General features: G+C 41.3%; 1 protein-coding gene across 3 annotated transcripts; it reads left to right on the plus strand.

Annotated features, from left to right (window-relative positions):
• Positions 1 to 631: 631 nt before the first annotated feature.
• Positions 632 to 26,417, plus strand: rbm33a (RNA binding motif protein 33a). Of its 3 annotated transcripts, none has more exons than XM_031732531.2 (19): positions 632 to 844; positions 6,457 to 6,535; positions 6,868 to 6,916; positions 7,229 to 7,302; positions 7,401 to 7,716; positions 9,470 to 9,613; positions 9,967 to 10,141; positions 10,321 to 10,535; positions 12,010 to 12,328; positions 13,985 to 14,046; positions 16,648 to 16,777; positions 17,146 to 17,498; positions 17,921 to 18,184; positions 18,355 to 18,660; positions 19,535 to 20,302; positions 22,030 to 22,206; positions 22,985 to 23,170; positions 23,979 to 24,067; positions 24,215 to 26,417. In XM_031732531.2, exons 1-19 carry the CDS (start codon positions 826 to 828, stop codon positions 24,261 to 24,263), a joined length of 3,774 nt encoding a protein of 1,257 aa, XP_031588391.1. In that variant the 5' UTR covers positions 632 to 825; the 3' UTR covers positions 24,264 to 26,417. The 3 variants fall into 3 exon arrangements, with proteins under 3 accessions (XP_031588391.1, XP_031588393.1, XP_031588390.1); XM_031732530.2 differs by having other exon boundaries at positions 633 to 844; positions 17,146 to 17,510; XM_031732533.2 differs by lacking the exon at positions 22,030 to 22,206 and having other exon boundaries at positions 17,146 to 17,510.
• The last annotated feature ends 1,243 nt before the right edge of the window (positions 26,418 to 27,660 follow it).

Here is a 27,660-nt window from a genome sequence, read left to right on the forward strand (position 1 = left end):
ATGTGCATCTCTTTTTTCTCTGTGGATGATACTTAACTACAAAAAGGAAAGGAGGATAGATTAAAGGTATTGCAGTGCAATGTACCCTTCATTTTATACTTTTCAATAAAGTTTTGTACAGTACTGAATTTTGTAAATGAGCTGGTACTTATGTAGTGCAGAACTCTATTTGAGCATTCAAAGTGCTTTCTTACTGCAGGCCTTATTCATCCATTCAAACACACACATTCATACACGTTTTTTTCTATGCCTAAGGACTTTTAAGAATTCACACACTCACACCAGTAAATCATGCATAGTAAAAGTGCCGGGAATCAAACCACCAACCTGATGGTAGACAATCCACTCTACCTCCAGAGCCACAGCTGCCCTAACCTGAAAAAAAGGCTGAAAATGTCACTTTGAATTTATAGGTAATACACTTACTTACCAATATGCCACATAATATTCAGATTTATTATTGTTAATAATGTATGCTTTTTGTAGAACTAATACGAAGTCAACTTCATACCTTATCCAGATGTAAAGTAAATATCCCTCCCTCATCTTGCATGTAGCCTAGTAGTAGAGGGCAAACATATGTGTGAATTTTTAATTCCCAGCCAGATTTCCTGCAGCAAACCGATCCGAGTTTCCCCACCCACAATGCATCATCGCTGCAAACCCATCTCTAGCATGCTTGTATCCTGGTCGTGATCTGAAGTCATTGCCGCATAGAAGCTCTTGTTAGTCTCATATTTTAAACCGTGATAATGGTGAAGTACTGAAGATTAAATGCACTCTGCACTACAGTAATCACACTTTAAGCGGGACGGGCCTTGCACCATGTCATCCAACGACCAGGGTGAGTAATGTCAGTTGATTTTGTCGATAGTGCTAAGTTAGCCTCAGAGCTAAGTCAAGCTAACTTAGCTCGTTCGTACTGTCAACAGACGGCTTCAATGAGGGAAGGCCGCACGCTAGCCCTTAGCTAAACCAGCTTTGTAAAACGAAAACGAATATAAGCAGACGAAAATACCGGACACAAAGTTAACTTAACAAGTTTAAATTTGTAAGACGCTCCAGCTGTGCATAATTCCCAAAGCTACTGTTAATACATTGAGGACAAAGTCAAGCGCTGATTAGCGTTTAATTTTTTTTTGGCCTGTTTGCTAACATTATTAGCAAATAAGCTCGCTGCTAGTCTGGTATCTGGTGGGATTGAAAAAAAAAACCCCACTTGATTTCTGGACAGCTAAGCATGATATAAAATAAGCCATGGGTCCTATTTGCTTTCTCTTGAATTTTAAAGCAGATATAATGGTTCTGTAATCAGGTATTTTCCCCTTTTTATCGCAGTAGCGCTTTTATCGATAGCTAATTTTGATAGCTCAAGGTAGTCGCTAACCACCCCCCCCCAACAACAAGCTCTTTTATGGATGATTAACACTGATTATGTACCTAACTACCTACAGTGCAGGCTATTATTGTATGGCTTTTTCGCCAGTATCGTAGGTATACTCACAACTGCATATGTCTATAAGGGCACTATGACGCAGTTAACGCGGTCCGTATATCCCCACAGTGATTCCTACATTGTGTTTGGATAGCATTGCTTTGTAGAGGCCATCTTACGAACGCAACTACAGTAAGAGTGAATACATTTGATTACAAGCGGTAAAATACAGGCACCAGACTCTGAACACTTGAACAAAATTGGGATCATTTGGATGTTGGAATTGGATGGGACCCAAGGCCGGACTGACCCATGGCTTTTACCTCAAATAAAACCCATTGCATCTCTAAGAGATTGCTGGAGGGGGCAGTTAAAAATGTCACTTTATTGAGTATAAATAAGAGGATGATAATGCATCAAACAGCTGCAATCCTATTTTCTACACACCAGTTTTGTTACTACATTGGCAGACTACATTTAGGAGGCCATACCGACTTGGATGAAGGACCTCACACTGGATGACTGAATTGCTACTTGGCGGCAGCCTAAAATGAAAATATTGCAACCAGTTGCAACAGATGGCTGCCTCTTCCTGAGCCTACTTGTGCAGAGGTTTCTTCCTGCTTTCTTTTTCACCCACTGTCGCCAAGTGCTTGCTTAAAGGGTGGTTGTTTGTTTGTTGGGGTTTCTCTCTGTTATTGTAGGGCCTTTACCTCACAATATAATTTGCTTTTATTCGACTGTTGTTGTCACTTGGCCTTGTATAAATACAATTTAAATGAAATATTGCAGCGTTTAAATAAGACCACATCTTGCCAGCTGTCTGATATGCACCACTGAACAAGTCATGATGAAACACACTGTATTGGGACTTTGTTAAACATCAGTAAAGAGCCACTACAGGCATTAGACATGAGATTTCTTACCAAAAACAGATTTTATGTTTTGTTTTGTTTTTTACTTGTTTGTTTGTTTTCTTATGGGTTATTTTATTTGTCTTTATAGGCCAGCTCTGGGTGTTTTTGCCTGTACGTGATTTAGCAAGTAATCACACTTAGATATTTTATTTTGATTACCGTTTCTGACAGCATGAGCGTACTGGAATGCTATGGCCTTTCTCTTTGTCAAGTTCATATGTTAAATTAACCAGTTATTCTCCTGCACTGCATGAATGCAGAAACTTTTTTAGCCTAACTTCAATGCCAAATTTAAGAGTTTGTGATTCGTGCCTTTAGCAGTCCATTAAACAACCGACTCATACATAATTATTGTTGATACTGATGGCGGTCAACTGTGCAACAGTTTTTCTGTTGAAATCCCATGCTCAGTGCATGGCTGCTTTTCTAGGATGTTATTTAAAAATGGCAGCTTTATCAGGCTCTACTGTCAGGGTAGATTTTCGAGCTGAAAGCACAGATACAGAATAATTAGATGAGCGGAGACTGAATTATTAGGCAAACCAGATTCAAGAGCCCACTTTAAAGCTGCTAATTTGCCCTTTGAGTAGAAGAACTTTTGCCAGAACAGAAAATGTGCAAATGTAAAAATTAAAATTGATAATAGGTTAATTAAATTTTGCTACATTATTTTCAGGGTCTTGAATATAGTTCTTGTTGCATCACTGACACACAGTTATTAACCTCAGAGCACACTGCCGGTGGAAACCTGCATGTCATCTCTTGTGTGTGTTTATGTGTGACACATGCTATCTGCAACAGTTGTTAGGTGCTTAATAGCACAAGTGGCTCTCTCATTGACGTTGCCATAGACTGTAAACAAGGTAGTAGGCTCTGAATGATGAAAATGTCTACCAGTGGGAGTTCATTGTTAAACTTGTTTTTAATGGTTGGCTGTGCTGCTGTTGGCCGACATGCTTTCATTCGCTTTATCTTTATTAATTATTGGAATTATTTTTGGAGGGAAAGACGCGATGTGTTGCTTCATTCTGTTTGAATACTCTGAAAGTGCAAAGCGTTCTCGCTACAGATACACTTGGCTTCCCACCGTCAGCAGTGACTCCCGTCATGCTGTGTAGTTTTTAACACTTTACTGATAAAACAGAAAATTATTCTGAATTACATCGTGTAATTTACCAGATAAAAGTTTGACGCTCGACTGTCTGTCAGGGAGCACCAGCCTTAGTTTTGGGGAGGGTCATGAAGGATGGTCGGCTCGAGATGGCTAGAGACAAGAAAGGTTCATGGATGCAGAAGGACACCCATGAGCTAAACTTGATATTTAAATCACAATTAAATTACCTGAGCCTCTTCCAGTTTTGTCAAAGTCAGTAGAGCAGAGCACATTGTTATATCCACCCGTCTTAGAATCAAAGTAGAGATTTTCTTGGTTGAGTCTGATTTTCATTTATTTATTTTGTGTGACCTTTCATTATCAGCTTTCACCAATCCTGATTTTTTTTCTAAGGGGTATAATTGATAGGATGTACAAAGAAAAATCAACTTCTGCTAACAGGAAACTGACATTTTTCTCTTTTAAACCATAATTTTTCTATTCTCATACCTTCTGCCATTCGTCCCTTTTTTTGCTCATATGATGTCTGGCTTTCAGGGAATCAGGGGTTGCATTTTGCCTCATTTGCTGTGTTCTAAGTGTAGGGATGCTATCTTGAATAGAATGAGCCTGACAGATTCTATTCAAGGCTTTTTGGAAAACCTGCTAAAATTGAGTTCTTCAGATTTAGGTGAACCCACATAATTTAATCTGTGTTCTTTTATCTCTCTGATTTAAATCTGAAAGTTCTGATCAGAGTGGTTAATATCTCAGCTGCTTTGACATTCATTGATCATGTTGCTGCAGTGAGTTTTACCCCAGTTGGATCAAGGTCTATAATGTTTGAACGGCACTTTTATTGATTTAATGGAGGCCAAATCTGCTTCAGCGCTAGGCATTTTTAAACAAAAGTAAAATAGGGTTATTGATCACTGCCTTTAAACTTATCAGATAACTGTGCCTTTTTATTGACACGTGAGGCCCACGCTTATTGAGTACACATCATTGTACACTGCACTCATTTGTATTATGTGTATTTTTTAACCTATTCCTATATAAATAAAGTTGGTTTGCCTGAATTGGCTATTGTGACAAATTAAGATCGTCATTGATAGACGATCTGTGTTCTTTCTGAGAAAGATTTCAAAGAGTCTGATCAGTCTGCGTAATAGGCTCTTGATACACATGTCATTGCAACAATAACGGCAGTTTGTTGGGGTAAGGAGCATGTGCAGCAGGGTGTTTGCAGTTTGGGTGCATTTCAGATTGTGAAAAGCAGACGGTCCATTGCAGGGCTGCACAATTATGGCCAAAATAATACGAATATGGAGATCACAATCATTTGATTATTGATTGCTTTTATTGAGGAAAAGTACACTGTGCTACATTTCAGGTAACTAAAGAAGCTTTTCAGACAAGGTGTTTATTCACTTGACTCAAGTGCATCTCCTAGAAGGAAAATATAAAGTCTTTCATTCCATTAATCAAACCTGGGTGATGTATACGACTAAAACTTATAGGAAAGTACTTGAAAAGAGATTCTTCTTTATTTACCCTTTGATTGTTTGCATATAGCGCAGGTTTTGCCACTTTGGAAAAATGATTGCGCCGAGGGGTAGCCTATCTTTAGTCCAGTAAATGTATCATTTTCCTGAAGCTTTCATTATGCACAGTGTTTATTGGGTGGTTATTTTTGGCTAAATGTGATTGCATTGTTTTTTTCAGTGTATTTTTGTGAGCTGGATGGAACCTGATGCACTGCACAGGCTCACTTTCATGGATGTCTGAGTTAACGTTGAACGAGTCACGGTAGCACCCATTGCTTTTTTCCCTCTGCCTTCATTACAGTGCAGTTTATGGTGTGTTTTCAGGCAGTTGAATGAGTTAATTGTGTTGCTGGTTGGTTAACAAAATTTGCCTTAAATCCAAAGTATTTCCAAAGAACAAATGATGTTCTCTTCACCACCTGCTGTATTAGACATTTGAAGTTTGTTGTATTTCTGTTTTTTAACGTTATGTTACTTGTCCAGACTAGTCCAGGAAAATTGAAGCTTTGTTGCACAGGGAACAGCTGTGATTGGCACATGCAGGCACGTGGTCAGGTGCTGATTTAGGAAGCACTTGATTTGCCTCTGCTTTGTGTTCCATTGGGGGAGCACGCGTTTTCAGTGTCGCTTGATCAATTTCAATTAATTGTGGGAAGCCAAAATGGTGATCGAGATTAAAATTCAATTAATTGCGCAGCCCGATTCCATAATGTTAGTCTAATGCTTTACATATTAAAGGAATTTCCCAGCTTTAAGATACATAAAATATATCTTCTTAAAAGCGCTAGTTTCCAACCCAACATTTAAATATTTTAATATATTTTGATTTACTACAAATCAACTTTAACATGATGGTGGAGAAACATGCCCATCTGCGTTAGTCCTGACAAGACATAAATTCATGTGTGGCTTGACGTTTAGCTCAAGTGTTGTACCTTGGCCGGTAGAAAAGAGACAGTAGTCTTCAGTGTTTTTGACCAATATTTGCAAAGTAAACGTAAAAGTTTAATTGTACAGGCAAGGAGCCTCCTCCATTTTTAATGGATACACGTTCACAAACAAGCATCATAGTGTGAATAATAGGCCTATGGCATATGAAGAAAATGTGGGCTATGTCTCACCTTAAAACTAATTTTCATATATTTTGTAGTTATTGTAAGCCGTTGCCAGATTTCTCAAATCATGTTGAAAAAGCAGATATATTTATTTTTGGGGTTATCTTTTCATGGAGTGATTTTATCCTGCTTTATGTGTAACAAAGTGATTGTTCATTGTTAAATCTTAGTGACGCTGCATGTGATTTGGTCTTAACAGATCTGCACAAATGATAAAAAAGTGGCTCGGGCCACTATCCTGCTTGCCGCCTACCACCCACCTCTAAATCCATGTGGGAGCCTTCTGTTAGTATTATAAGTTGCTCTTGTTAGAGCTAATTTTTAAGCACAACTGTCCTTCTTTTTGCAGATTTTGACTTTGATGAATATGACAAACCCGGGGCTGAGCGGTCACGCAGAAGGAGAGGTGAAGATGATGATCTTGAGAGGTAAACTATTGCATCCATCTCTTTATTGTATTAAATGGCACAACCTGCTGTTATCATTGAAATGTGTGTAATGGATTTTGGCCTGTGTTTCAGAACTGTTATATCCCTTGTATTGGTCAAGATGCTACTCAAATTACTTATCTTTTATTGCAATAATATTGTTATTGTTAAAAGTTGAGAATTCTATATATATCTTTTAAGAAGAGTTTACCTAAACAGGTTTAACTTGCTAGTTGAATAGAGAGTTGACAGTGTTATATAAGGCAGTATTAAGTAACATGCTAATGTCTAACTCTACTCACCTGTCATTGTTTGTCTTTTTGCCACAAAAGTGATTTGGAAGAGGATTTGTTGGAAGAGGACTGGCTGTCCAGTAAAAAGGTAAGAATAAGCTAAAAGCTTTTAAAAGTCACATTAGATGATGGTGCTTGTGGAACATTTAGAAAGTGATGCGAGCAGTGGATTTGTAGCAGGTGGCTCCTCCACAGGGGGAATTGTTGATGTGAACCAGGAGGAAGTACAGTGGACAAAAAAGCACTCTGTTGACCTGTCCAGATTGCCTTCACCACATGGGAATAGAGCATCCTTTGGGGTTGGAGGTGGTCCCCTGCCCCCACACCTTAAACAGACACACCAACACATGCACACGTTTAAAGGACAGTATTTTAAACACCATTTGTTTGTTTGTTTCAGAATCCATCAGAAATGTCAGATGAAGAGCTGAATGATGATCTTCTCAGAAGTGATGATGAAGATGTAGATCAGAGGTAATCCACTAATATCTGTGTCCTCATCTTTGCTTAGACTTCCATCATCCCTCATTTCTGTTTTATGGGATGTTAAAAATGTTTTCACTTCCTCTCAGTGGTCAGGATATCAGCCTCAATGCCACATATACCCTGGGCACATCCTATGACCAGCAGGACAACTCACAGGAAGCAGACTATACCGATGACGTTGTGAACCTTGGTGCAGAGGGCTGCGAAGAAGGGGATGTGGAGGAGGCGGAAGAGTACCAGCAAGAGGATGAGGCATATACAGAGGAATATGGCCAAGAAGATGGCGCAGAGATTTCCGAAGACCAAATGGGTTACGCTGGAGAGCCAGCAGAGGCTGACGATGACTATCAGGACGGTGTGCTAAACATCCAAATCAATGAGCCTATTGATGGTGAATTTCAAGTGAGTTCTCACATTTCAGTTGTTCAAATCTATGCCTAAACACACACACACACACACACGCACTTCTGCCCCCTCTCCCCCTTTTCTGCCCAGCTCTATTGTGTCCAAGAGATAATGTCAATTTTCTTGTCTCAGTACAGGGTCAGTCAGGATTGAAAATCTATTCAGGAGAAGGAGATGTTGGTCGGTGTTTTTTGGCAGGGGAGGATTAGATTCATTATCACTTCCTGCCAGTTAATTTCTCCATCTTGCTGACAAAGTTTTGTTGACAGCTTGTTTGGCGTGAGGTAATGCTCTGCTGTCGCCTCCAAATCCCTGTGCCATTGTGACCTTGGGCCTTGTATCTTTGGGGGAGTAAGAAGCTGCTTTGTGTCAGGGAGATGTGCTGCCAATCGGCAGAGGTTAATGTGGGGGGCTTTTATCTCTGCCTTTAGACTGGATCTGATAAAGTCTCATGCAGGTGAAAAGATTATTGACCTTCCCGAGGACACTCCATACAGTTTTCTAATGATTGATGTGAGTTTCCCTTTTATTCGTTTTCCTTTCCTCTTAGCCTGGGCTAAGAGGATCAAAGATAAGACCAGATCCATGTGCAAATGTCTGTTATGGTCCATTTACCATGGTGTGATTGTGTTTGTCACCTGACAGAGATATATTAGCCTACCGTCTTTCTCCAAACAACGATAAGATGTTGACCTTCTTAGCACAAGTGGCTGCCTATTTTGGATTGGATATTTTGGAGATGTCTGCAGGTGTGGAGGTGTATTTCAGCTATCTGCAATGCCTGTTTACAAGGTCACTAGACTTCATGGCCTTGACATTTTGCTCACTGTGGTATTCATTGAGCATTTTGTGGAACAGTTTAAAGGATTAAGCTGTTCTTGTGCCTCCCGTGGGGCTTACTGTCCATCCGCCTGGTTTGGTCGGAATATCCCCCCCCCCTTTCTGCCTTTATACGTAGCGCTGCTGCTGGCAGGTTAATGGAGCACAACACCTAACATCACCTAACATCACTGCAAGACATACAATCTGACCTTATTCAGCAGTTGGTATTTGTTAGAGGGTATTGTGCAGTTCGGATGCTGGAATCGCTGGCAGCTCGTATTCCAGCTATATGGCACCTTTTGTGTGTTGATTTGATTTTTTTTTTTTTTTGACTGAGTTGTGTATTTGGATCACAGCTCAGTGTTTGCATCATGGGTTGAAGTGAAACCAGCGTGGACAGTAACGGAGTGATTTGTGAGGAGTCAGTCAATGATATTTTCACCATCATTGAAGCGGGGAGGAGTGTTTTTATCTGCGCCTGCATTTCTGTATATCATGTCAAACATTTACATCTCATTGAATTTCAAATGCTGTCAGGAATAGTAATGAAGCCTTGCTCCTACTGTTATGATAATTTGGGTTTGGAAGGGGTGGGGTTGTCTGGTGCCTCCCCAAAAACCTCACCATAGCATTTTATTGTGCTTGCTCTGTATGATTTTTATTTTATTTATTTTTTGTCCTTTTTGAATGAGAAAAGTTGAAATTTTATTGATCTGCACTGCAAAGTATGTCATCATGTCACCTCTTGCGTTCATTTCAGCTCTTAGTGATGGGGAAAAAAGATAATCTATAACAGCATTTTTATTAAACAGGACGTTTTTATTTTCAACAGAAACAGGAAAAATAAAAAATGATTTGCCCATTGCCGGTCCTAATCAGAAATCTGTTGTCGATTTATTGAAGCATATTAACCGTTTCATCTTTAAAGGATGAAGAATACGAAACCCCCTATGGTGATGAGCCTCTTGATGAAGATGGAGCTCAGCAGGAGGAGGGTGCAGAGGAGGTGGAGGGAGATCAGCAGAACGAAGAAGACACTGCTGAAGGGACTCGAGTCTATGACATGGAGGAGGTATTCTGAAGCCAGCTTCTTTAGATTCATTGTTTTTATTTCAGTGTTGAAACGGGATGAACAAGTTGTGCAACAACTTAACATGGTGCAATCGAGCTCGAAGGCTGGCTTTGTTAGCTAGGAATGCATACAGTTTGACTGGTAGCAATGGGAGTATATGCTTTAACCTTTTGGCTACTAGCCCCCAACTGTTGGTGTATATTCAGTAAACACCAGCATGAATTTTAGGATGTCCTTTCATGCAATAAAGCCAGTGATGAAATTAAACACAGCAAGCCACAGAGTAAAAATGGTGAAGCAAATGTTAGGATAGGAGACGTCTTCTGCTTCTAACATCGGAACATGTCCTTCAGGGTGAAAATGAGGCTGTGCGAAAAGAAGAAGAAGAAACAAAGGAGGAATCGGACGAAGAAGACGAGGAAGATGAAGAGTCTGGCCGCATAAGGTTCAAATCTGAAAGAAAGGAGGGCGTTGTTGTGCGGCTGGCAGATGCAGGCTCCAAAAGGCGGAACATCCCTGAAACACTAGGTACAAATTATCCCTACTGGGAATAATTTATTCTGTATCCACTGACAGCCTGAATGCTTAAAGATGCTGAAACATTGAATCTCTCTAAACTCTTATAGGCTTCATTTACATTACTTAAACTTCCATTGATTTAAGTTTAATGTGTGAGTGCCTCCTTTTCCTGTTCCATGTATAAACAGAACTGTCAGAGAAGGCCAAGCGAGATTTGATGGAATTCGAGGAGCAAGAACGGCAGAAGAAACAAAATCGTCACGGAGGCAGAGGCCGAGTTGGGGGACGGGGAGGCAGAGGAAGAGGAGGCTTCCCAGGGTTTGAAATGGGAGACTATAGAGGAGGAAACAGAGGAAGAATGAACGACCAGAGATTCCCCCCGATGGGAAACATGGGCATGCAGGTAAAGCACTGTCAAGTCATCCACCTGAATGATTTTAAAGGGTTCTCCTATTTGGCTGCACAGAGTATTGCATCACTCAGTACTGTGTCACTTCACTGTAAGGGAGCATAAGGGCTTCACTGAATAAGATGATTTGAAATGGCTCAACTTTTTACCTCCTTGTATTCGTCACAGTTACAAGGCAGCGTGTCTAAGTACTTGACATGTATTTATTTTGCTGCTGCTCTCCTTCCTATCTAAAAGCACCCCAGCAATGGTTGATTACACATGGAAAGAAAGTCAAAGCGCTCTCTGCTCTCCTGTAGTCAGTGATATATGGATTATAGAAAATGATTTAGCAGTTGTTCATTTAGACAGCATTATAAAAAATTGTTTGCTCTTCACACAGGACTGAGCTCCAACCATTTAATCTTTTGATATACATTTATTATTGGTGAAAAAGTCGCATTGAGAATGTAGCCATAATATGCCGGTGTGCATGTGTATGTGCAAGTAACTAATACTTTTTCAGCACATCCTGGGCCTTTTCATACACTGGTATATGATATAAATAGTTAAAAATGTAAATTAATTTATCAAATGAAAATGGAAAATGTTATTCTTTTTTAAAAAAATAAAACAAACTGTGTAGGTGTGTTGGGTTTCTTTACATTTTTAGATCAAGGCTTCAGGTAACAAACAAAAGTATGAGTTGGGTGTTTCCCCACGTTGTTCACAGCTTGAGACTGTGATTAAAGTGATTCTTTTTCAAGGCTAGATGACATCCAACTCCAGCACTGCATTATTTTAGGTTGTATTAATTAGTGTTAATAGGCTTTAAAATTCAAAACCAAACGTAAACACTGGAAATGAAAATTTAATGGCACAGGGATGACATGCCAACACCACAAACATCCTGCTGGCTGCCGTTAATGAGTGTGCGCTTTTTACAAGGCACTCTAGTTGTCAGGTTTAACTATTTGACTAATTTGGTCACTGGCATGTTTGTTTGTTTGCTCGGTAAACAGATTGACCAATTATCAAGGACCCATTTGAAACATCACCTAACTATATAATTATTTTTTGATGCATCGATGGCAGGGATATTCCAGTGGTAGCAGGTGGCATGACTTTAAGTGTTGACTTTGTTTGTTTTTCTTAATTTTTGTAGCATATTTCAAAGATTTTATATTTTTATTGAATGAAGGACAGGAGAGTTGCTCCAGTTTTCATCCATTATTATTGTTTTCAATTAACAGTGAAGCCTACATTATCTGTATGAGGCCACAATCAGGCTGTTATCACAGAGTCTGAACCCAGCATACAGAAAACAGACGTACATCGTATTTCTACCATACGGTCTTTGCTCTTGCTGTTGAATTGACTTGTTGGTGTGTCCTCGCATCATAACAGAATCCAAAAGAACGAAAGGTGTTTTGACGGGTTGTTTTGGTTTTCCCTCCTCTCCGCTTTCCTTTCTCTTTCCAATTAACAGCAGTCCTCGCGAATGCTTCCTCCTCATCAGTCTCATCAGCAGCAGCTGCATTCCCCGCAGCACCACCCCTCACGTCCAAGTGGACCGCCTCACTTCCAAGATCACGGGCGTCCGCTTCCTCAGCAGCCCCTTCAGCCCCTCATCCCTCCGCACATGTCTCATCGCTCCCCGCCGCTGCGACCCCAGATGGAGCCGCCACCACGACTGATGAATTCCCCGCCACCTAACTTCCCTCCACATCACCAGCAACAGGCTCCACAACCCAAGAACATCCACATTAACCCCCACTTCAGAGGGCCTGCAACGTCACCTGTTCAAGGTACTTTTCTCCAGCATCAACCCAGTGCTTTCTGTTTGACTTTTGTTATTTAACTTAATATTTCCCTCTTATTCACATTTTTTCTTTGGATTAGTGTTAAAACTAAAATTGCTAGAGAACTTATATATTCAACAGTTCTGTCCATTAACAAGGGGATCGAGCCAATCTCTCATAGTTATATGCACATTTACAAGTTTTTATGCATAAGAAACCACATTGCTTTAGAGAGTCTTATTTGTTGTGTGGAACGTTTTGGAGTCAAAGACATTGCACACAAAAAGTCGAGAAATTGACAGGAAACTGAGAATCCCACCTGCGCACAAAGTCAGTCAAACGGTGACCTCATTAGCATTTCCAGTGTTTGTTATTGTAGTTTCAGTGTTTGCAAATAACTCTCTAAGTGAAAAAATTAGTTTATTGAACAGTTTCGATGCATAAACTTCAAGTAAGCAACACACTGTTTTGCCCCGGGTCCTTGTCCGGCAAACCTCTCGGCTGTGAGGTGGGGAGGGAACCCCCACTCAGTGTAGCCACACACGCCTGGGGCTGCGACCAAGCCAGTCTGCCATCCCATTAGTGATGACGGTCAGTTCTTCATCTTTGGGCTGTGGTAGTAATTGTAACTGATGGTTTCTTATAAACTCAGTGAAGTTACAAGAGGCTGTTTATCTATTTGCCTGTTTATTAAACCTCAGTAACTGGCATTTGATACTGTTAGACATCTTTAATTAAAAAACAAACAAACAAAAAATAAAAAACAAACAGGAAATGAACAGAGATTAAGGACAAAGATAAAAGTTAATCTATAAGTTGAAAATCTGGGCTTTGGCCTGGCTTTCATATGCTGCGAAAACCAGGCTAAAATCCAAATTAACCCATGTTTCTTCATGGTGGCTGGAAATCTATTTAAACACTTTTTAGAGTAGATTCACAAAATTATGCCATATACGACCCAATCAGATCACACATTTTCTGACTTAAATTTGTTGATATGGGCAGTGGAGATAAACAGTGTTACAATAAATCAAGTATGCATTCATTCACTGAGATGGGCTATCTGGCCTGTCTGTCCAGGCCGAGATTGAAATTTTGTTAGGAAAGCGTGTGCAGTGTGGGCTGTGCTCCCAAGAGAAAGGCATTTGCTGGAAGATCTGGGGGTGCCTGAGGTTAGGATTGTGTGTGCATATGTGTGCATGTGCATTTTATTTATTTATTTTTTTGTACATCTCTGTTGTGTTTTTCATATATTTATGTAGTTAATATGTTCCACTTTAATTTTCTTTACCAGTGCTGGATGTTGGCATATGGTTTCACCAGTGCTTATTAAGAAAATCCCATTTAAAAAAAATAACATTTCAAACAATAGGAAATGTCTTCTTTTATTTTTGTTGATTCAAGCAAGTTATTCTCATGTATTTACTATTTCCTTGAGCTCCCTGGTCTGTACCTAACAGGGGAGGGGGCAGATTTGTGCAGCAACACAGAGCTAAAATTTAACATGTACCCCTGACTAAGAGCCTTTAGCATGGATATGTCTAATGGTCTCCTTCCTTTCTACAATCACCACCCTCTCTCTCTCTGCCTACTGCCTCTCATTTTCATTTCTCCCCCTCCCCCTCCTTCTCTTGCTCTCTTTCTACCTCTCTCTCATTGCAGTGCCCTTGATGCCTCCTGCTCAGAGCCAGCCCAGACCTGCTGTGGGTCCTCAGAGGTTCCCTGTGAGTAGCAGCTGCTCCTCTACCTCTCTTTCGCCTCACTTTCTCTCCTCCTTCACACGGTTAGCGTCCCTTTTAGTGAGGGCAATATCATTACTTCAATTAGACTGTCTGCCCAGGCCAAATACTGTTAAAGCAAATCTGTAAACACTGATAGGAGCCTGGCTGCACAACTGGAAATGCGTGATAGGGGCTTTAGGCGGTCGACTTTTAGAGGTTGGGGCTGCAGTGGCGGGACTTACTTAGTAGCTCTTTATGGATGGGCTGGGGCTCAGACTAGCCAGCTTGGCATATAATGGAATTGTGAAACCAGGATATACTGCCAGTTAAAATTCACTTTCCACAAGTTTGTATCCCAAAGGCACAGAGACCTTTTTCGAACAGTATCTAAATTAGTGAAACGGGGTGGTGGTTTGATGGGGCTCGGGTGTACCACATATTGCAAAGGCAGAATTTCACGTCAGACGGGCGGATCTTAAGTCAGTGATTTCCTGAAAGAAAAGGTCCTTTATTTCACTCACAAAGAGCCCATCCAAGACATGACAGAAATGCCTTTAAAGCAATTACTGTATTGAAGGAAATGACTCGCTAGAAAGTCACCCAGGGTGCCTTAAGTTACTCCATCCTTCTACTTAATGATGCTCAGGCATCAGGTGGTGCTGGTACTGACTGACATCTTTCTGGAGAGCGCCTTTTATATGGATTTATGCAAATGAGCCATTGGAAATGGCTGCATCCAATTGCGCTCATGTGAATTTACAACCTTGCTGCCAGATGCCAGACCTCTGCACAGTAGTCGGTCTTTGTCAAAAATGTATTTTTATTTACACACATTTCTGGCCTTTAGTGTCAGTATCACAGCATTCCTGTTTCTTGAGGTCTGTGATTGTGCTGGTTATTGATGGCACCGTAGCAAAGAGCTGTTTTGGCAGTACAAGGGTGGGTTGGAAAGGTATCCAGACAACTGGACTGATGAACAGCATAGTGTTGGATTCCCCAGCTGTCAATTGCATTTAGGCTGGTGTTGCCAAGGACACAATTTGAAATGCAGGTGACATACCAGCCGGCAACATCCCATTTATCGGCGGGCACCTGATTACTCATGATTATCATACATTATCATCCCATCAAATTTAATTGTTAATAGGCCAGGCGAATTGGGGGTCATAGCCTCTAGTATTACTGCATTAAATTTTTGCTGGTGGAGACAGGTTTTGAAATATTAATCTCAACACCAATTAAAGTCATTATTACGAATATTTTTACTCTTCACACATTTAATTTCACCACAAAAGAGCTGCAACTAAGGATTATTTTGACAGTTACTTTGATTTGGTGCCCGTTCTCAGTGAAATATTGATTAATATTAATGGAAAAAGCAGGAAATAGTCAAGCATGCGCTTTCTGTCTTCTCAAAGCTAGCTGTTAAAGTCAGAAAGGTTGTGTTGTCTTAAACCTAAACAACAAATGCGTTTTAAAAAAATTATCCGATGATGAGTCGTGTCTGAGAAAGAGATGCCTGCTGTGCAGACACTTTGTAGGAATCTGTTCTGCTTAGCTATTATTAATTTACAGCAGTGTTCACTACTTTGAAAACAGCACAAGTAGTAAATGATATCAGTCTTATGTTAAACCCAGAAACAAAAACTCAAGTTTCTATTCTTTGTTATATAGTTTGACATTTGGCCCATTTCTGTTATATTTGTCACGGTTATCCCATCACAACTAAGCACTGTCCTTGCATCAGTTACATACCGAGCCGACTGTTTATCAAGGATTAGACGTGAGAGGATGAGCCGTGTTATTCGAGAGGTATTATATGGACACTGGAGTCCTCATTGTGCAAACCTGCCTGCCTGACCTTTCAGAATGGCATGATTGTGCCCCCATTGTGATCCTCAGTCTTTGTAAGCCTCTTTGATTAACTTTATGTTAAGCAAGTTTTTGGGACTCTGGCCTTCTAGCTTTCTAACACCTCTTCTCTCTAAATACCTCCACACAGCAGTGGAATAAAGATGGATTAAGCCTTGATAGCATCTTAAGTAATTTACAATAGGCTTGGAGGAGGCAAGCAGCCCATTTGTGGAAGTGGCACGTGTTGAATAGCAGGTTAATTTTTCAACAGAGATGGATGTTTAAAAGAATAAAGGAGACAGTTATGAGGGGGATTCGAATTCCAAGGAGGGATTAAATGGTTATCTAGTTTTCCTTGGAAGATAGATTGGGAGTGGTGTGCATGCGATGAGTGGAAAGCTGTCTAACATACAAAGTGGTTGAAACAAAGATGAGGGCACTTATCCCCTCCTGAAATACCCTTTCCTTGTTAGAAAAAAGCCTTTTAGAAGGTTTATCAACAAAGCCCCGAGTAGCATTAATGCAGGTTTGCTCACAAATTCATGCTGAAGGGTTTCTTTAATATTGGCATGCATATTGATGTTTACAACTCAAGATTCTGCATCTTTTTAATGACCCCAGCACCTCAATTACAAGCGCTTTCTGCCCGATGCAATACCTCACAAATTCCCATTTTTCATTAGTTTAATTTGTTTGTGATTATTGAGTTCCCAGAATGGCCTATAATTCATGAGTTTTGTGTTTTCCCAGGGACCGGGAGACTTTCAGCAGCACATGCCTGGTAATTTCGGTCAGCCCCAGCGGCCCCCTCATCACATGGAGCCTTTTAGGAACCAGCCACCTCAAGGCCCCCAGGACAGAGAACCCCTCTTTATGGGAGGTGAGTCTCACATCCAGCCTTGACGAGGATAACAAAGCTCTCTTAGCATATTTAACCCTGTTCATCATCACCTCTGGCGCTATACCTACAGGGTATGCTGCTAGCTTTCTGGTTAGCAGAACTCATGTAGAATTCATTTGTGTATATATTTATATACATCAGAATGAAACCTGGAAATGGCAGCATACATATTTCATTTGCAGAGTTAATAACCAACATGTTTGTTTTCCGTTCACCTTGAGAGAGCTGGCTGTATCCGTTTTCCATGCTATAACACTATACATCCGGAGTCTTAGTTACCGGTGTAGTCTCAAGGAAAGAAAGTTGACATCTCTCTTATGATGTTGTTATTCCTCATGTGGAAACAGAGCGCACAGATTCAACACGGTTTCCAGGGCAGCACATGTTTGATCACCAGGGCCCCAGCCCTCTGATGAACAGCGGCAACAACCTCCACCAGCAGCAGCTGCCCAGCCAGGGCCACATGGGCTTCGGCCCACCAGGACCAGCCTTCAACCAGCCGGGCCAGGGCCCGCTTGGACTGTTTGGGAGAGAACCCCCAAGACACAACATCCCTCCCCACCAAAATCACCCGGGAATGGTGAACTTGAATCAACAAGGTGGACCCCCCAACCAGCCCAGGCCTTTCATGGGCCCTCGTCAAGCTTTTGGCCAACAGGGGAACCTTTTCCCTCCTACACAAGTTCCGTTTGGGATGCAGGTACGACTAAGAGTAAGTGATTTTTCTAACCACTAGATGTCTGTGTGTATTTGTGTCTGTTTGTTTAGTGAATGTTTATTTAACCCTTTTTCTCCTCTTCTGCCACAGTTAGACGTCCTTTCTAAATTCAATAATTTGGTCTGACTAGTAATCATATTCATTGCTGCTGAAGTGTTGAGGCTCTTGTGTTTGGCACTGCTACATTTTGACTGGAGACATAGACAAGAGCGCCCTCTAGTGATTAAAGCATTATTTTAGTACTATTTAGTTGGATGCATAAAGACACAAGTTAGAGATCAATTATGTAGAAATTGCTCACTCCAATGTTGGGAACAACTTTCAGAAAAACTAGTGCTGTTTCTGTTATTTTAAAAAAAAGATGTGTTCATTGAGCTTTTCTTCCTTTCCTCCTGATTTTTCAGGGCTTAATGCACGGCCCTCCTGTTTCCCAGCTTCCACATCATGATCCGCTGTCACCCCATCAGCCCATGCACCAGCAGCAGCAACACCATAGGCAGGACTTACCCCACCATCAGCAGCCGCAGCTAAATCTCGGTGAGCCTCGCCCCATGATGCACCATGGCCAGAATCCTTTCCATCAACAGCAGGGGCATGGCAGCCCCAGGCAGATGAATCCCCGCCCTCTGAACCCCCAACAGCGCCACATGTCTAACAGGCAGAGAATGGTGAGTGATTAACATATTATCTCATTTATTTTATTCTTAAACTGGTCGCAGTTTAAGAATGAAAGAATAAAATGTTGCCATCGTTGTTATATGTATCGTGTCCATTTTTAATCAGTAAATAAAAACTGAGCTAAATGGTTTGAGAACACAAAATATGGCCTTTTCTTCAGAACACACCTGTCTCCAAGCAAATGCAGCAGCGCAACAGCAACCTACGTGAGCTCCCTGTAGCACCTGGCAACACAAACACGAACAGCGCCCGCCCTGCCACCACCCCCACCTCCCCCGCTGCCAACATCAAGCCTGTTGCCAGGACAACACAGGGGATGCGTCCTGGGCAGAACACTCAGCCGATGCCTGACGGTGGCAAAGGAAGAGGCCAAGCTGTTGCGAAGACTGAATCACAGCCTGAGGGAGCAGGCAGGACAGTTGTTCGCAAGGAAATTCCAAGCACGCCGTCCGGCGTGAGACCACAGGTCAGGACTCGAAGATCACATTTTTGTTGTTTTTTTGTCAGAGACAAGGACAAAAAAAGTAAATTTTAAAAAATGAGCGTGTTTGGATAATACATAATGTGTTTATAGTAATATGAAGGATTTTTCTATCCAAATACACTTTTTATAAATCCTCTGGTATATAGCACAGTGTCCTGTCTCAAAAGTAAAAGGAAATCAGTGTTAGAGATGAACATTTCAAGCTAAAATACTCTTCAGTATTCACAGGAGGCTATTTGACTATTCAAAGATTACCCCTCTGCACCCACTCTCATATGACTGTGGATATATATGCTCTATATACCTGGAAAACTATGGCGTGGGTGTTGTTTTCATTCATTCTTTAGAACTTTTTTAATGGCCATAGATGTTTTTTTCTTTGCTGTTTGTATCAGAGCGTCTAACGTGTGTCTAGTATTTGTTAGTGAAGGTGGTATTCTTCTGTTTTAGTTACAATTTATAATAGGCTTGGAGGAGACTGGCAGACAACTTATAATTTCATTGCTGCCACCTTCTGGTAGTACTGTTGCATTACACACTACTAGATGCCACTAAAAACAGGGGAATATTAATATATATTAATAATACTATACATTATTTTTTTAAAGTAATGTAATCTAAAAACATTGATGTGTGTAATAAGTACAAAAAAATTACTTGCCGTATACTAAAGTCTTTGGATTTTTACTTGTGCTAAAAATTCACCAAAAACCAAATCATATATTTGCTGATGACATTTTCACATGCTTTAGATTTAATGCCCAACCCAAGCACTAATGATTAAAATAAGACACAGTGCTACATCCAGGAAGTGAAGTGTGGCAGGCATATTTCCAGCTTGTGTTTTGTGCCACAGGATCCTGATGAGGATGAGGAGACACGGCAGTATCGTCTGAAGATTGAGGAGCAGAAGCGTCTGAGAGAGGAGATTCTAAAGAGGAAGGAGATGCGACGGCAGATGCAGGCTGGTGTCAGGAAGAAGGAGCTGCTTGAAAGACTTAATGCCCAGGCACCAAGCCAAGGCACCAGTACTACACAAGCTCAGCCCGAGCAACCAAATAAGCAAATACCACACCCTGTACCTCCAGCACAACAACAGCAGCAGCAGCAACAACAGCCGCAGCAGCGACCACCACCACCAGAACACAAACCACAACAGCAACTGCAACCACAACAGCAAAGACAGTTTCCTCAGAGAACACAACAATCAGTAAATCCCACATTAAAGACTGGCAATCAAGGTAACGCCATCCCTCCCAGCAGTGCTGCTCAGACCCCTGCGCCCCGTCCTAATGTCAAGACACGGCTGCAGATGGTAAAAGGCAGCATTCAGCAGCAACAGCTTGCCGGGCCTGTTAAGCAACCCCAACAAAATCAGCTGCAGCCAGTGCAGCAGCGAAGGAACAGCGCTTTGCAGAACGTAAACCGATCTGGTGCTCCTATCCAAACTGTTCAAGTTCCTCAAAGAAACGTACCTGATACCCGTTCAGCGAGTCCAGCCCTGGCTCAGGCTCAAGGACCTAAACTTGGCGCTAAAAGAACTGTGATGCAGCGGGCAAAGAGTACTAGCTTCGAGGGCCAGCAGGTGCCGCACAAAGTCAGAGTCGTCAAACTTACAGGAGCGGTGAGCATATGATTTCATTTTTATCCTACACCTCTTTGCGTGTTTTGGTCTGACATTTATTTGATCCTCTTCAGCAGATTTTACCCACATGGGAAACTACACAGTTTTAAAAGGAAATGCCACTGATTGCCCTCACTGTCTGTCTTGCAGTCCAGATGATATCTAACCTATGGGAATGACATAGTGATGTCTGTGTCATTTTGGAAAAATTGATCTGTTAAGAGTTTCCTCTCTTAAGCTTTGGGATCTGGTATTTAAGCCACAGTGCCTTTACATACATTTTACCTAGAGAACACAGAAAGGCTGGAGGCATTAAAAGAGAGCAATATGACATTTATCTGTAGAGTTGGGGACACCTCATCACTGCTCCTAAAGGTTGATATCCTCTTTTCAGGACAGAAGAGTATTCTTTTAATGATAAAGGCCTCGGAGGGGGTAAAATAAGAATGACGGTAACGGCAGTAAAGTCCAGAATTACCACTGCTGTCTGTTTTTGTACTTGCTCGATAAGTTACTGCTGTGGCCTTAATTGCACATTAATCTTTATTGAAAAACCACAAAAGCGTGCATGTTAAACATTCATACTTGTCACTGATGAGACGTGTTGGTGGGATATGATAGTATTTGAAATAAGCTGCTTTTCGACTTCATCCCAGAGGATCAAGCCGCCGAGCCAAAATCGCAGGCTGGCTGCAGATGAAGATAACGGGGTGTCAGCGCGTTAATGGAAACCTGCGCAGAGCTATCTGATGTAGCGCATCTTGGAGAAAAAAAAAGAGGAGTGGGATGTGAAGTGGGGAGAGAGAGAGAGGTGGAAAGAGAAGGAAACGGCTAGGGCCCTATAGCAGCAGTGAAAAGAACATTCTCCAGGTGCTCTCTCTTCCACATTGTTCTGCTGTCATCAACGGGAGCTTGACAATGTTATCTCCTTTCCTTATTTTTCCTCACACTCTCTCTCTCCCTTTCTTGTCATCCCTCAGTTGCTTTTTTCCCTCAGCCCATCTCTCAGGTGCGAAGCAACAAAAGATGCCAATCCAAGACTCTTGTAATTAATCTTTTTTGGTTGAAGGTGGTGGCGGTGGGGGGAGAAACATAATACCTGTGTAAGAAAGTTGCCACTTTTGAGGATTTGGATTTGTATGGCTTAGGCACACAGATAAGAGGCAAATTATATTTTCATCAGGGATAATACAAAGCAGTGCAAAACACAAAAGCTGGGGAGGAGGGGAGCGTGCAAGGGAGATGGGGTACACATCGAGCTGCTGTCGTTTCAGTGTAATGCAGCTTAGCATTTGATGGGCACAATCAGGAGCTGTGATTTCTATAGGAGGGATTAATCCATTTATTCTCAGCTGGGGACAGGTCAGAGATATCGCCTCTTTTCTTCCCTCGTATTGATCTGTCACATCTTTCTGCAGACTCGGGGAAGAGACGACCTTCAATTCCTGCCTGCATGTCAACACAGTTGAGCTGTGACTTTATTTGATAATGAGACCATCACCTTGTTGAGCTGATCTTTATTCTCCACAGCCTGGCTGATACGAATCCAGCGTCCAGTTCTGACAGATTTTCACGTTGTAGATATGTCCTTGCATTTCTCCCAGTTGCCCATAAACCACTTTCCCTAAATGCTTAATGTGCATAAGGTGATTTAAAAAAGTGGGATGTTTGTAATAATTTTTTTTTGAGATGCTAAATTAGTTTTGCCCTCCATCATTCCCATCCAGAGTGGAAAGGGGCCTGAGGCCACAAGCAGCCCAGTACAGGAACAAGGCGCCTGGCCAGCAGCTTCGCTCAACCAGGGCATCCAAAGGAAAGTTACCATGACAGGACAGCAGCAACAGGGACCAGGTGGACCGTCGCAGGCTAGCCGCGGGGGCATGGGCAACCCACAACAAAACAGGGTATGCTCAGAATGAGCTCTGTTTCTTTTGTGGTGTAGACTAGAGAGAATTTCCCCTAAAATGTGATTATTAATGGAGGTCACTGCACATGCGATGGCAGTTCTGCTATAAAAGAAGCCAAAATGACTCCTGTAAAGTTGTCCTGTGCCGGTGGCACTCCTGTGGCATTCAGTAGACGTACCAATCGAGGAGTTGTAATAAGACAGGACAGTATGCCAGGTGCGGGAGTATTGACAGGCTGAAAATGGTGTAACACAGGGGGGCTACACAAGGTCCCCTGGCCTCTCTGCACGCCTGTCACCGCCAGGCTCCTGTCACTGCTACCGTACTCACTGGCGCTGACAGGGTAAGGCAGCCACCATAACGCTTGCATGGCTCCTCTCCCTTTATGCTCCCCCGCCCCCCAACACATAGACATATTCCCACTAGCTCCTCTCCTCTCTTCCTCCTCCCCTCCTCCTCTTCTTCCTCCCCCTCTGCTGCTGAAGCAACATATCTCTCACTCACAAGCTCATATGAAGATATGCCACGCCGCTTGCATCGTGTTCTGATGTTGATGTTCAATGCAGAAATATGACGAGTCAATCATGTGAAAGCGTGACAAGGCTGAGAGGTGTGAGAGGGAAACACGTAGAATTTAAAAAATTTGCCTTTGTGCTCAGAAAACTCCACACGGCTGAATGCACCAGCATGCCCGTTTTGAGGAGGAGAAGGTCTCACTCTGTATATCTGTGGTCTCTCTCCCTGTTTTTAAAATGACTCCTTCCATCGATTTTAGGTTGTTGTGTCAGGCCGGGGCCGAGGTAGAGGGGGTGGCCAGATGGGTCGAGGTCGTCCGATGCCCACCAGACAGAGCCAAAAGACTGCTGGGAGTGAGCGCTGCACTGTGTCCATTGAAGGCCTCTCCTCATCTACAACCGATTTGCAGCTTAAGAACCTTCTGAGGTCCATCGGCCCCATAAAGGTGGGTACCAAATACATCACACTGGAGCACATGGTGTATTTATATTGTGTTTTCATACCTCGTTGATATGGCTTGGCTAAAGCTGAATTTATGCATAAAGCCTCATACCTCACACTCTTAGGTGATTTGCTTTAATGGTCAGATTGTCCTGTTGTAACCCTTTAGGGTTTGCCAGTCACTGATAGCATTGCTACTAGGGTAGGTTGGCAGAGAAGGTTAAAGTGGACCCTTTTAGAGTATACTTGTGTATAGATACACTAAGGTATTAATCTTGGGGGTCTTCACTTTTTTCCCCTAAGATTTATAAAAAAAAATGAGCTCAATCAGAATCTCTGCACGTTTAGTCAGATTATTCTCCAAATTGAAAAATCCCCTCTACTATGACGATGCTGCATACACACATTAATTTTAAAGTGTGCAGAAGTCTGAGCGTGTGTTTGCGTGCACATCTCCGTGCACACCCAGACACATCTGCGTTTGCAAGTGTTGCTTATATGTGGAGATGTGACATGAAACTGTAGCGAGGTAGATTAAGTTTTTAATAAGCTATGTTATGTTATTCATTTAAAAGATTGAATTAGGAAATTAGGTAAGAACCACATATTTACTGGCACCCACCAGTGACAGCAATGGCGTTTTTTATCTGCGATCCCACAGCGCCCTCTGTTGTAGTGATTCGGTAGGTTAGCTTTGAAGATCCAATCGATTATTCCCTTTCTTGTTACCACCCCCGCTCCCCCTTGCGGAGGAAAGGAGTATGTATTTGTATTTAGTTGGGCCTTTTTTCCCCATTTTTATCCACTTGCAGACTTTCAAAATGATGCCCCAGCAGAGGAAAGCAATTGCTACATTTTCCAGTCCCCAGCATGCAACAAGTTTCCAAATGAGCTTCCACAGGTACTAAACACATCTTCCTTTTATCTGTGTAAACATGTCAGACATACTCCAGTAGAGCTTTTATATTTTCCAGTTTAGCTGCTGTACAGTGTCATAGGTATCTCCGTCCACAGTGGCTCAAACATTGTTATCACAATTACCACACAGGCACATGATTGATTTGTCCCACATTGATGTGTCGCTGATTGACGGATGAGGAGCGTTAAAAAGCCAGCGGGTCCTTTTGCAAGAAGTCGCTCTCTCCCAACGCTGGAGGGTCTCCTGCACAGCTCCAACCTGGTCTACAGATACTTCTCCATTTCTTTTGGGGGTCACTAACATTCAGCGCCTCTGCACAGAAGCGTCATTCATCAAGTCGTCTCCCATCGAGCTGGGACAGTGAACACAAAGACATTAGCTGAGAGCATGCCTGTGTTTGACTTTTCTACCAAGTGTCTGCAGTTGTGAAAATGGCACTGGAGAGACACTGGACAGCTTCTGCTATTTCAATGTAGTTTGTGAGGAACATTTATTTTGCATCTGACACGGACACTATAAGTAGAGCTCATCGTGGGATAATGGTTGCTCCCCTCTTTAGTGAAATTCTTCGTGACAAATGACACTTGAACGCTGTGATTCTAACGTGACCACTTAATAGTATTTTTTATGTTATTCGTGGTGCGGTGCTCATGCAGGGGGAATGGTTGTGCTAGGATGCGGTCAGCCTGTTCATGCAGTGGGTCTCCCCTGTCTGTAGATGGTAGTATTTTATCACTATTGGTGTTTCAGTCTTTCTCTTGCAGCCCTGCATTCGGGTAGCTGTGAAGTCTGTTTTTTGGTCTATGGCACTACCTAGTGGGGTTCCTGCATATAGGCAGAGAGGTGTCCTGGTTGTGATGATTCAAGATGTCATAGCAGTGACCAAAACCCAGCTGGAATAGGCTGTGATTATTTTTTTGCTAAATTCCCTGTGGTTTAAAGAATTGTAAATGTGGGCACTGCTGAGTTAATTTCTCCTGTTTTTCAGTTTTATTGTTGCTTACTAAGTCCTTTCTATATCTCTCTCTCCCTCTCTCTCTCTCGTTTAAGTTAGTTGGTTATTACTCAGCTTTTAACTGTTAACTAGAATACATTGTGGATGAACCTTTCATGCCTTGTTTGAGATGCATTTTAGTTGGATGTCTGATTATGACGTAGTTAGATTTAGGTTTCGAGGTTGTGCCGAGTGTGCTTTGTGGCAGTGAGTATGTAGACATGTTTTTTGAGTTTGTTTTCTTTCTTTTTAATGAGCTTGGCAGGGTATTTGACATTGTTGGTAGATGGAAAAGAACTGTTTCCAGTTCTCTGCAGCATAAACAGACATTTCTGAGAAGTTCCTTGAGGATACATTCCTTACTCTCCTCTGGAATTGGAATAAGTTTGGAAATATTTACCCAAATTTGAGTGACTATCAGCTTGGTGCCTTATTGATCAGTAAGCTGCATAGCAGACTGTTTTTCCTTCACGCAGAACGGTCGGTTTGGATAAAAGAGGAGGAAATATAAACAAAATTCACCTTAATACTTTGCCCTGGAGACTGTAGAGAGATATATTTTCCTAAATACACTAATATCTCTTTTGACAATTTTACACATTTTTTTCCCCAAATATTTTTTAGACTAATTCTGAGCCATCCGCACTTACAGTACAGTGTCCAACAAATTGCTTTAATTTTCATTAAGCATTTACCCTGGATAGGAAGGTGCTGGCACATCACTGAAAACCCCAAATTCTCTGAATACTAAGCCGTTTCTGTTTTCTGGCTCGGAGTTTGACTTCATAAAACATCAAAGTTAAGCTAAATGAAGCTCGTCACATTTTTAATTTTTTTTGTTATTCAGATTTTTTTCTCCTCTCACATCACAAAACTGTTTGTGTATTGTAGTTGTAAAAATGTGTTAAAAGTTTAAATGCAGATGTTTTTCCACATCCAAGACTAACTGAAATTGTTTTATATACATTATTCAAAGGGACGAGACAGAACAACGAGAGGGGGCAACCATTACCCGCGTAGTGATCATGTGCATAAGTCAGGCTTTCACTCGATATTTAACTTGTTAAATTTTTTTGACTTCACTCACATTGTATCAGGAAAAACAACTTTTATATGTAAAGGATATGCTGACGTGTCCAGACATAAATCATTTTTACAAGTATTTTGTTTCTATTTCCAAACGAGGAATGACTGGACCACATTTGTGTTAAACAATACATTTGACAAAAAGTTTAAGGTAAAAAGAAAAAACGAACAAATAACCAAAAAAACAAGTGTAAATAAAAATATGGCCAATATACCGTGAACATGCAGGTATGTGAAGCCACTTGAACTTTAGCCCAAAGACGTGTGGTTGTGTGTGATGTCCATGTGTTATGTGCCTTTATGATAACGTAGTTTTCATCTTCTGTGCCACACTTTCTACTCCTTTGTACTTTTTAACGTATTCTGTAAGTTTGGGGGTTTTAACTATGCAACATATGACGTAAATGCGTTTGGAAACTTGCATATTTTCTTGGGATGAACCACTTTTTTAAGTAAGTTTTGATTTTGTAGGTTTAAAGACGCAAAAAAAGAAAAAAGAAAAAAAAGAGCAGTATTATGGCAAGAGATACTACCTCAAAGTTAAAGGGGAATATCACTGAATTTATTTTCTTAAATGAGAAATTTTGGCCTGAAAATTTAGCATTGATGTCATCTGAATGTGCAGCTCCATAAAATGAGAAGCATTGCTACTCGGCTGGTAGGGAAAAAGTATGATTTTTATGCCAAAAAAGGGTCAGCACTTTTATTTTATTTTTTTAATCTGTCTGGAAGTCTGTTCCCAGCTGTGCCTCTAGGTGGCGCTACAGATTAACCTCTCTGATTTTGTGGTTTGAGAAATGTGTACTAATTGGGTTCTCTGCCCTGTCTGCATGTGTTGAATCACATCACAAATTTAGTGGTATTTCCCTTATGTTACTTGAAGTTATTAATAATCCATAAAGGTTTAAAATAAGCCGCCAGTACATTCTCAGCAAGTACCCAAAGAATTTGATCCCCCAAATTTCCTCTTCTTCATATAAACAGTGAAGTTGTGCCGTTTTTTAAATTATTTATTGTTTTATTTATTTTTTTGTATGTTGCAGAAATCTGGTTTATTTATGTTTTATTATTTTTTGTTTGAGGTTTTTGAGCTCTTTCTGTGTATTGACGGTTATGTATTTATTGTCTTTCATGTTGTGGGTTACTCGCTCGAGTTTTAGCGCTATGCTAAATCCTGTGGATTTGAAAGAGTAACGGCAATGCCAGGTCGTAGTGATATTGTTATAAGACGTCAGGTCTTTTAATGCCAGAACAGATTCATATTGAATCTTATCTGTACCTTAATTTGAAGAATTTTATACAGACGTGTACTGTGAATTTTTAAAAGTGATTAATTTTCATTGGGAAAAAAGGCTTATTTAAGTTCCAGCATGTTTCTCCAAACATGCCACCTCATATGGTTGTAGTAGGTATTTAACATAGAAGGGCTTGCCTGTCAGATGTGAATGCAGCTTTCTTATGCTTGCATAAGAAACCTTCATAAAGGCTGCAGATG

Source organism: Oreochromis aureus, linkage group 9 (genome assembly GCF_013358895.1).
Source record: "Oreochromis aureus strain Israel breed Guangdong linkage group 9, ZZ_aureus, whole genome shotgun sequence".
NCBI lineage: Eukaryota > Metazoa > Chordata > Actinopteri > Cichliformes > Cichlidae > Oreochromis > Oreochromis aureus.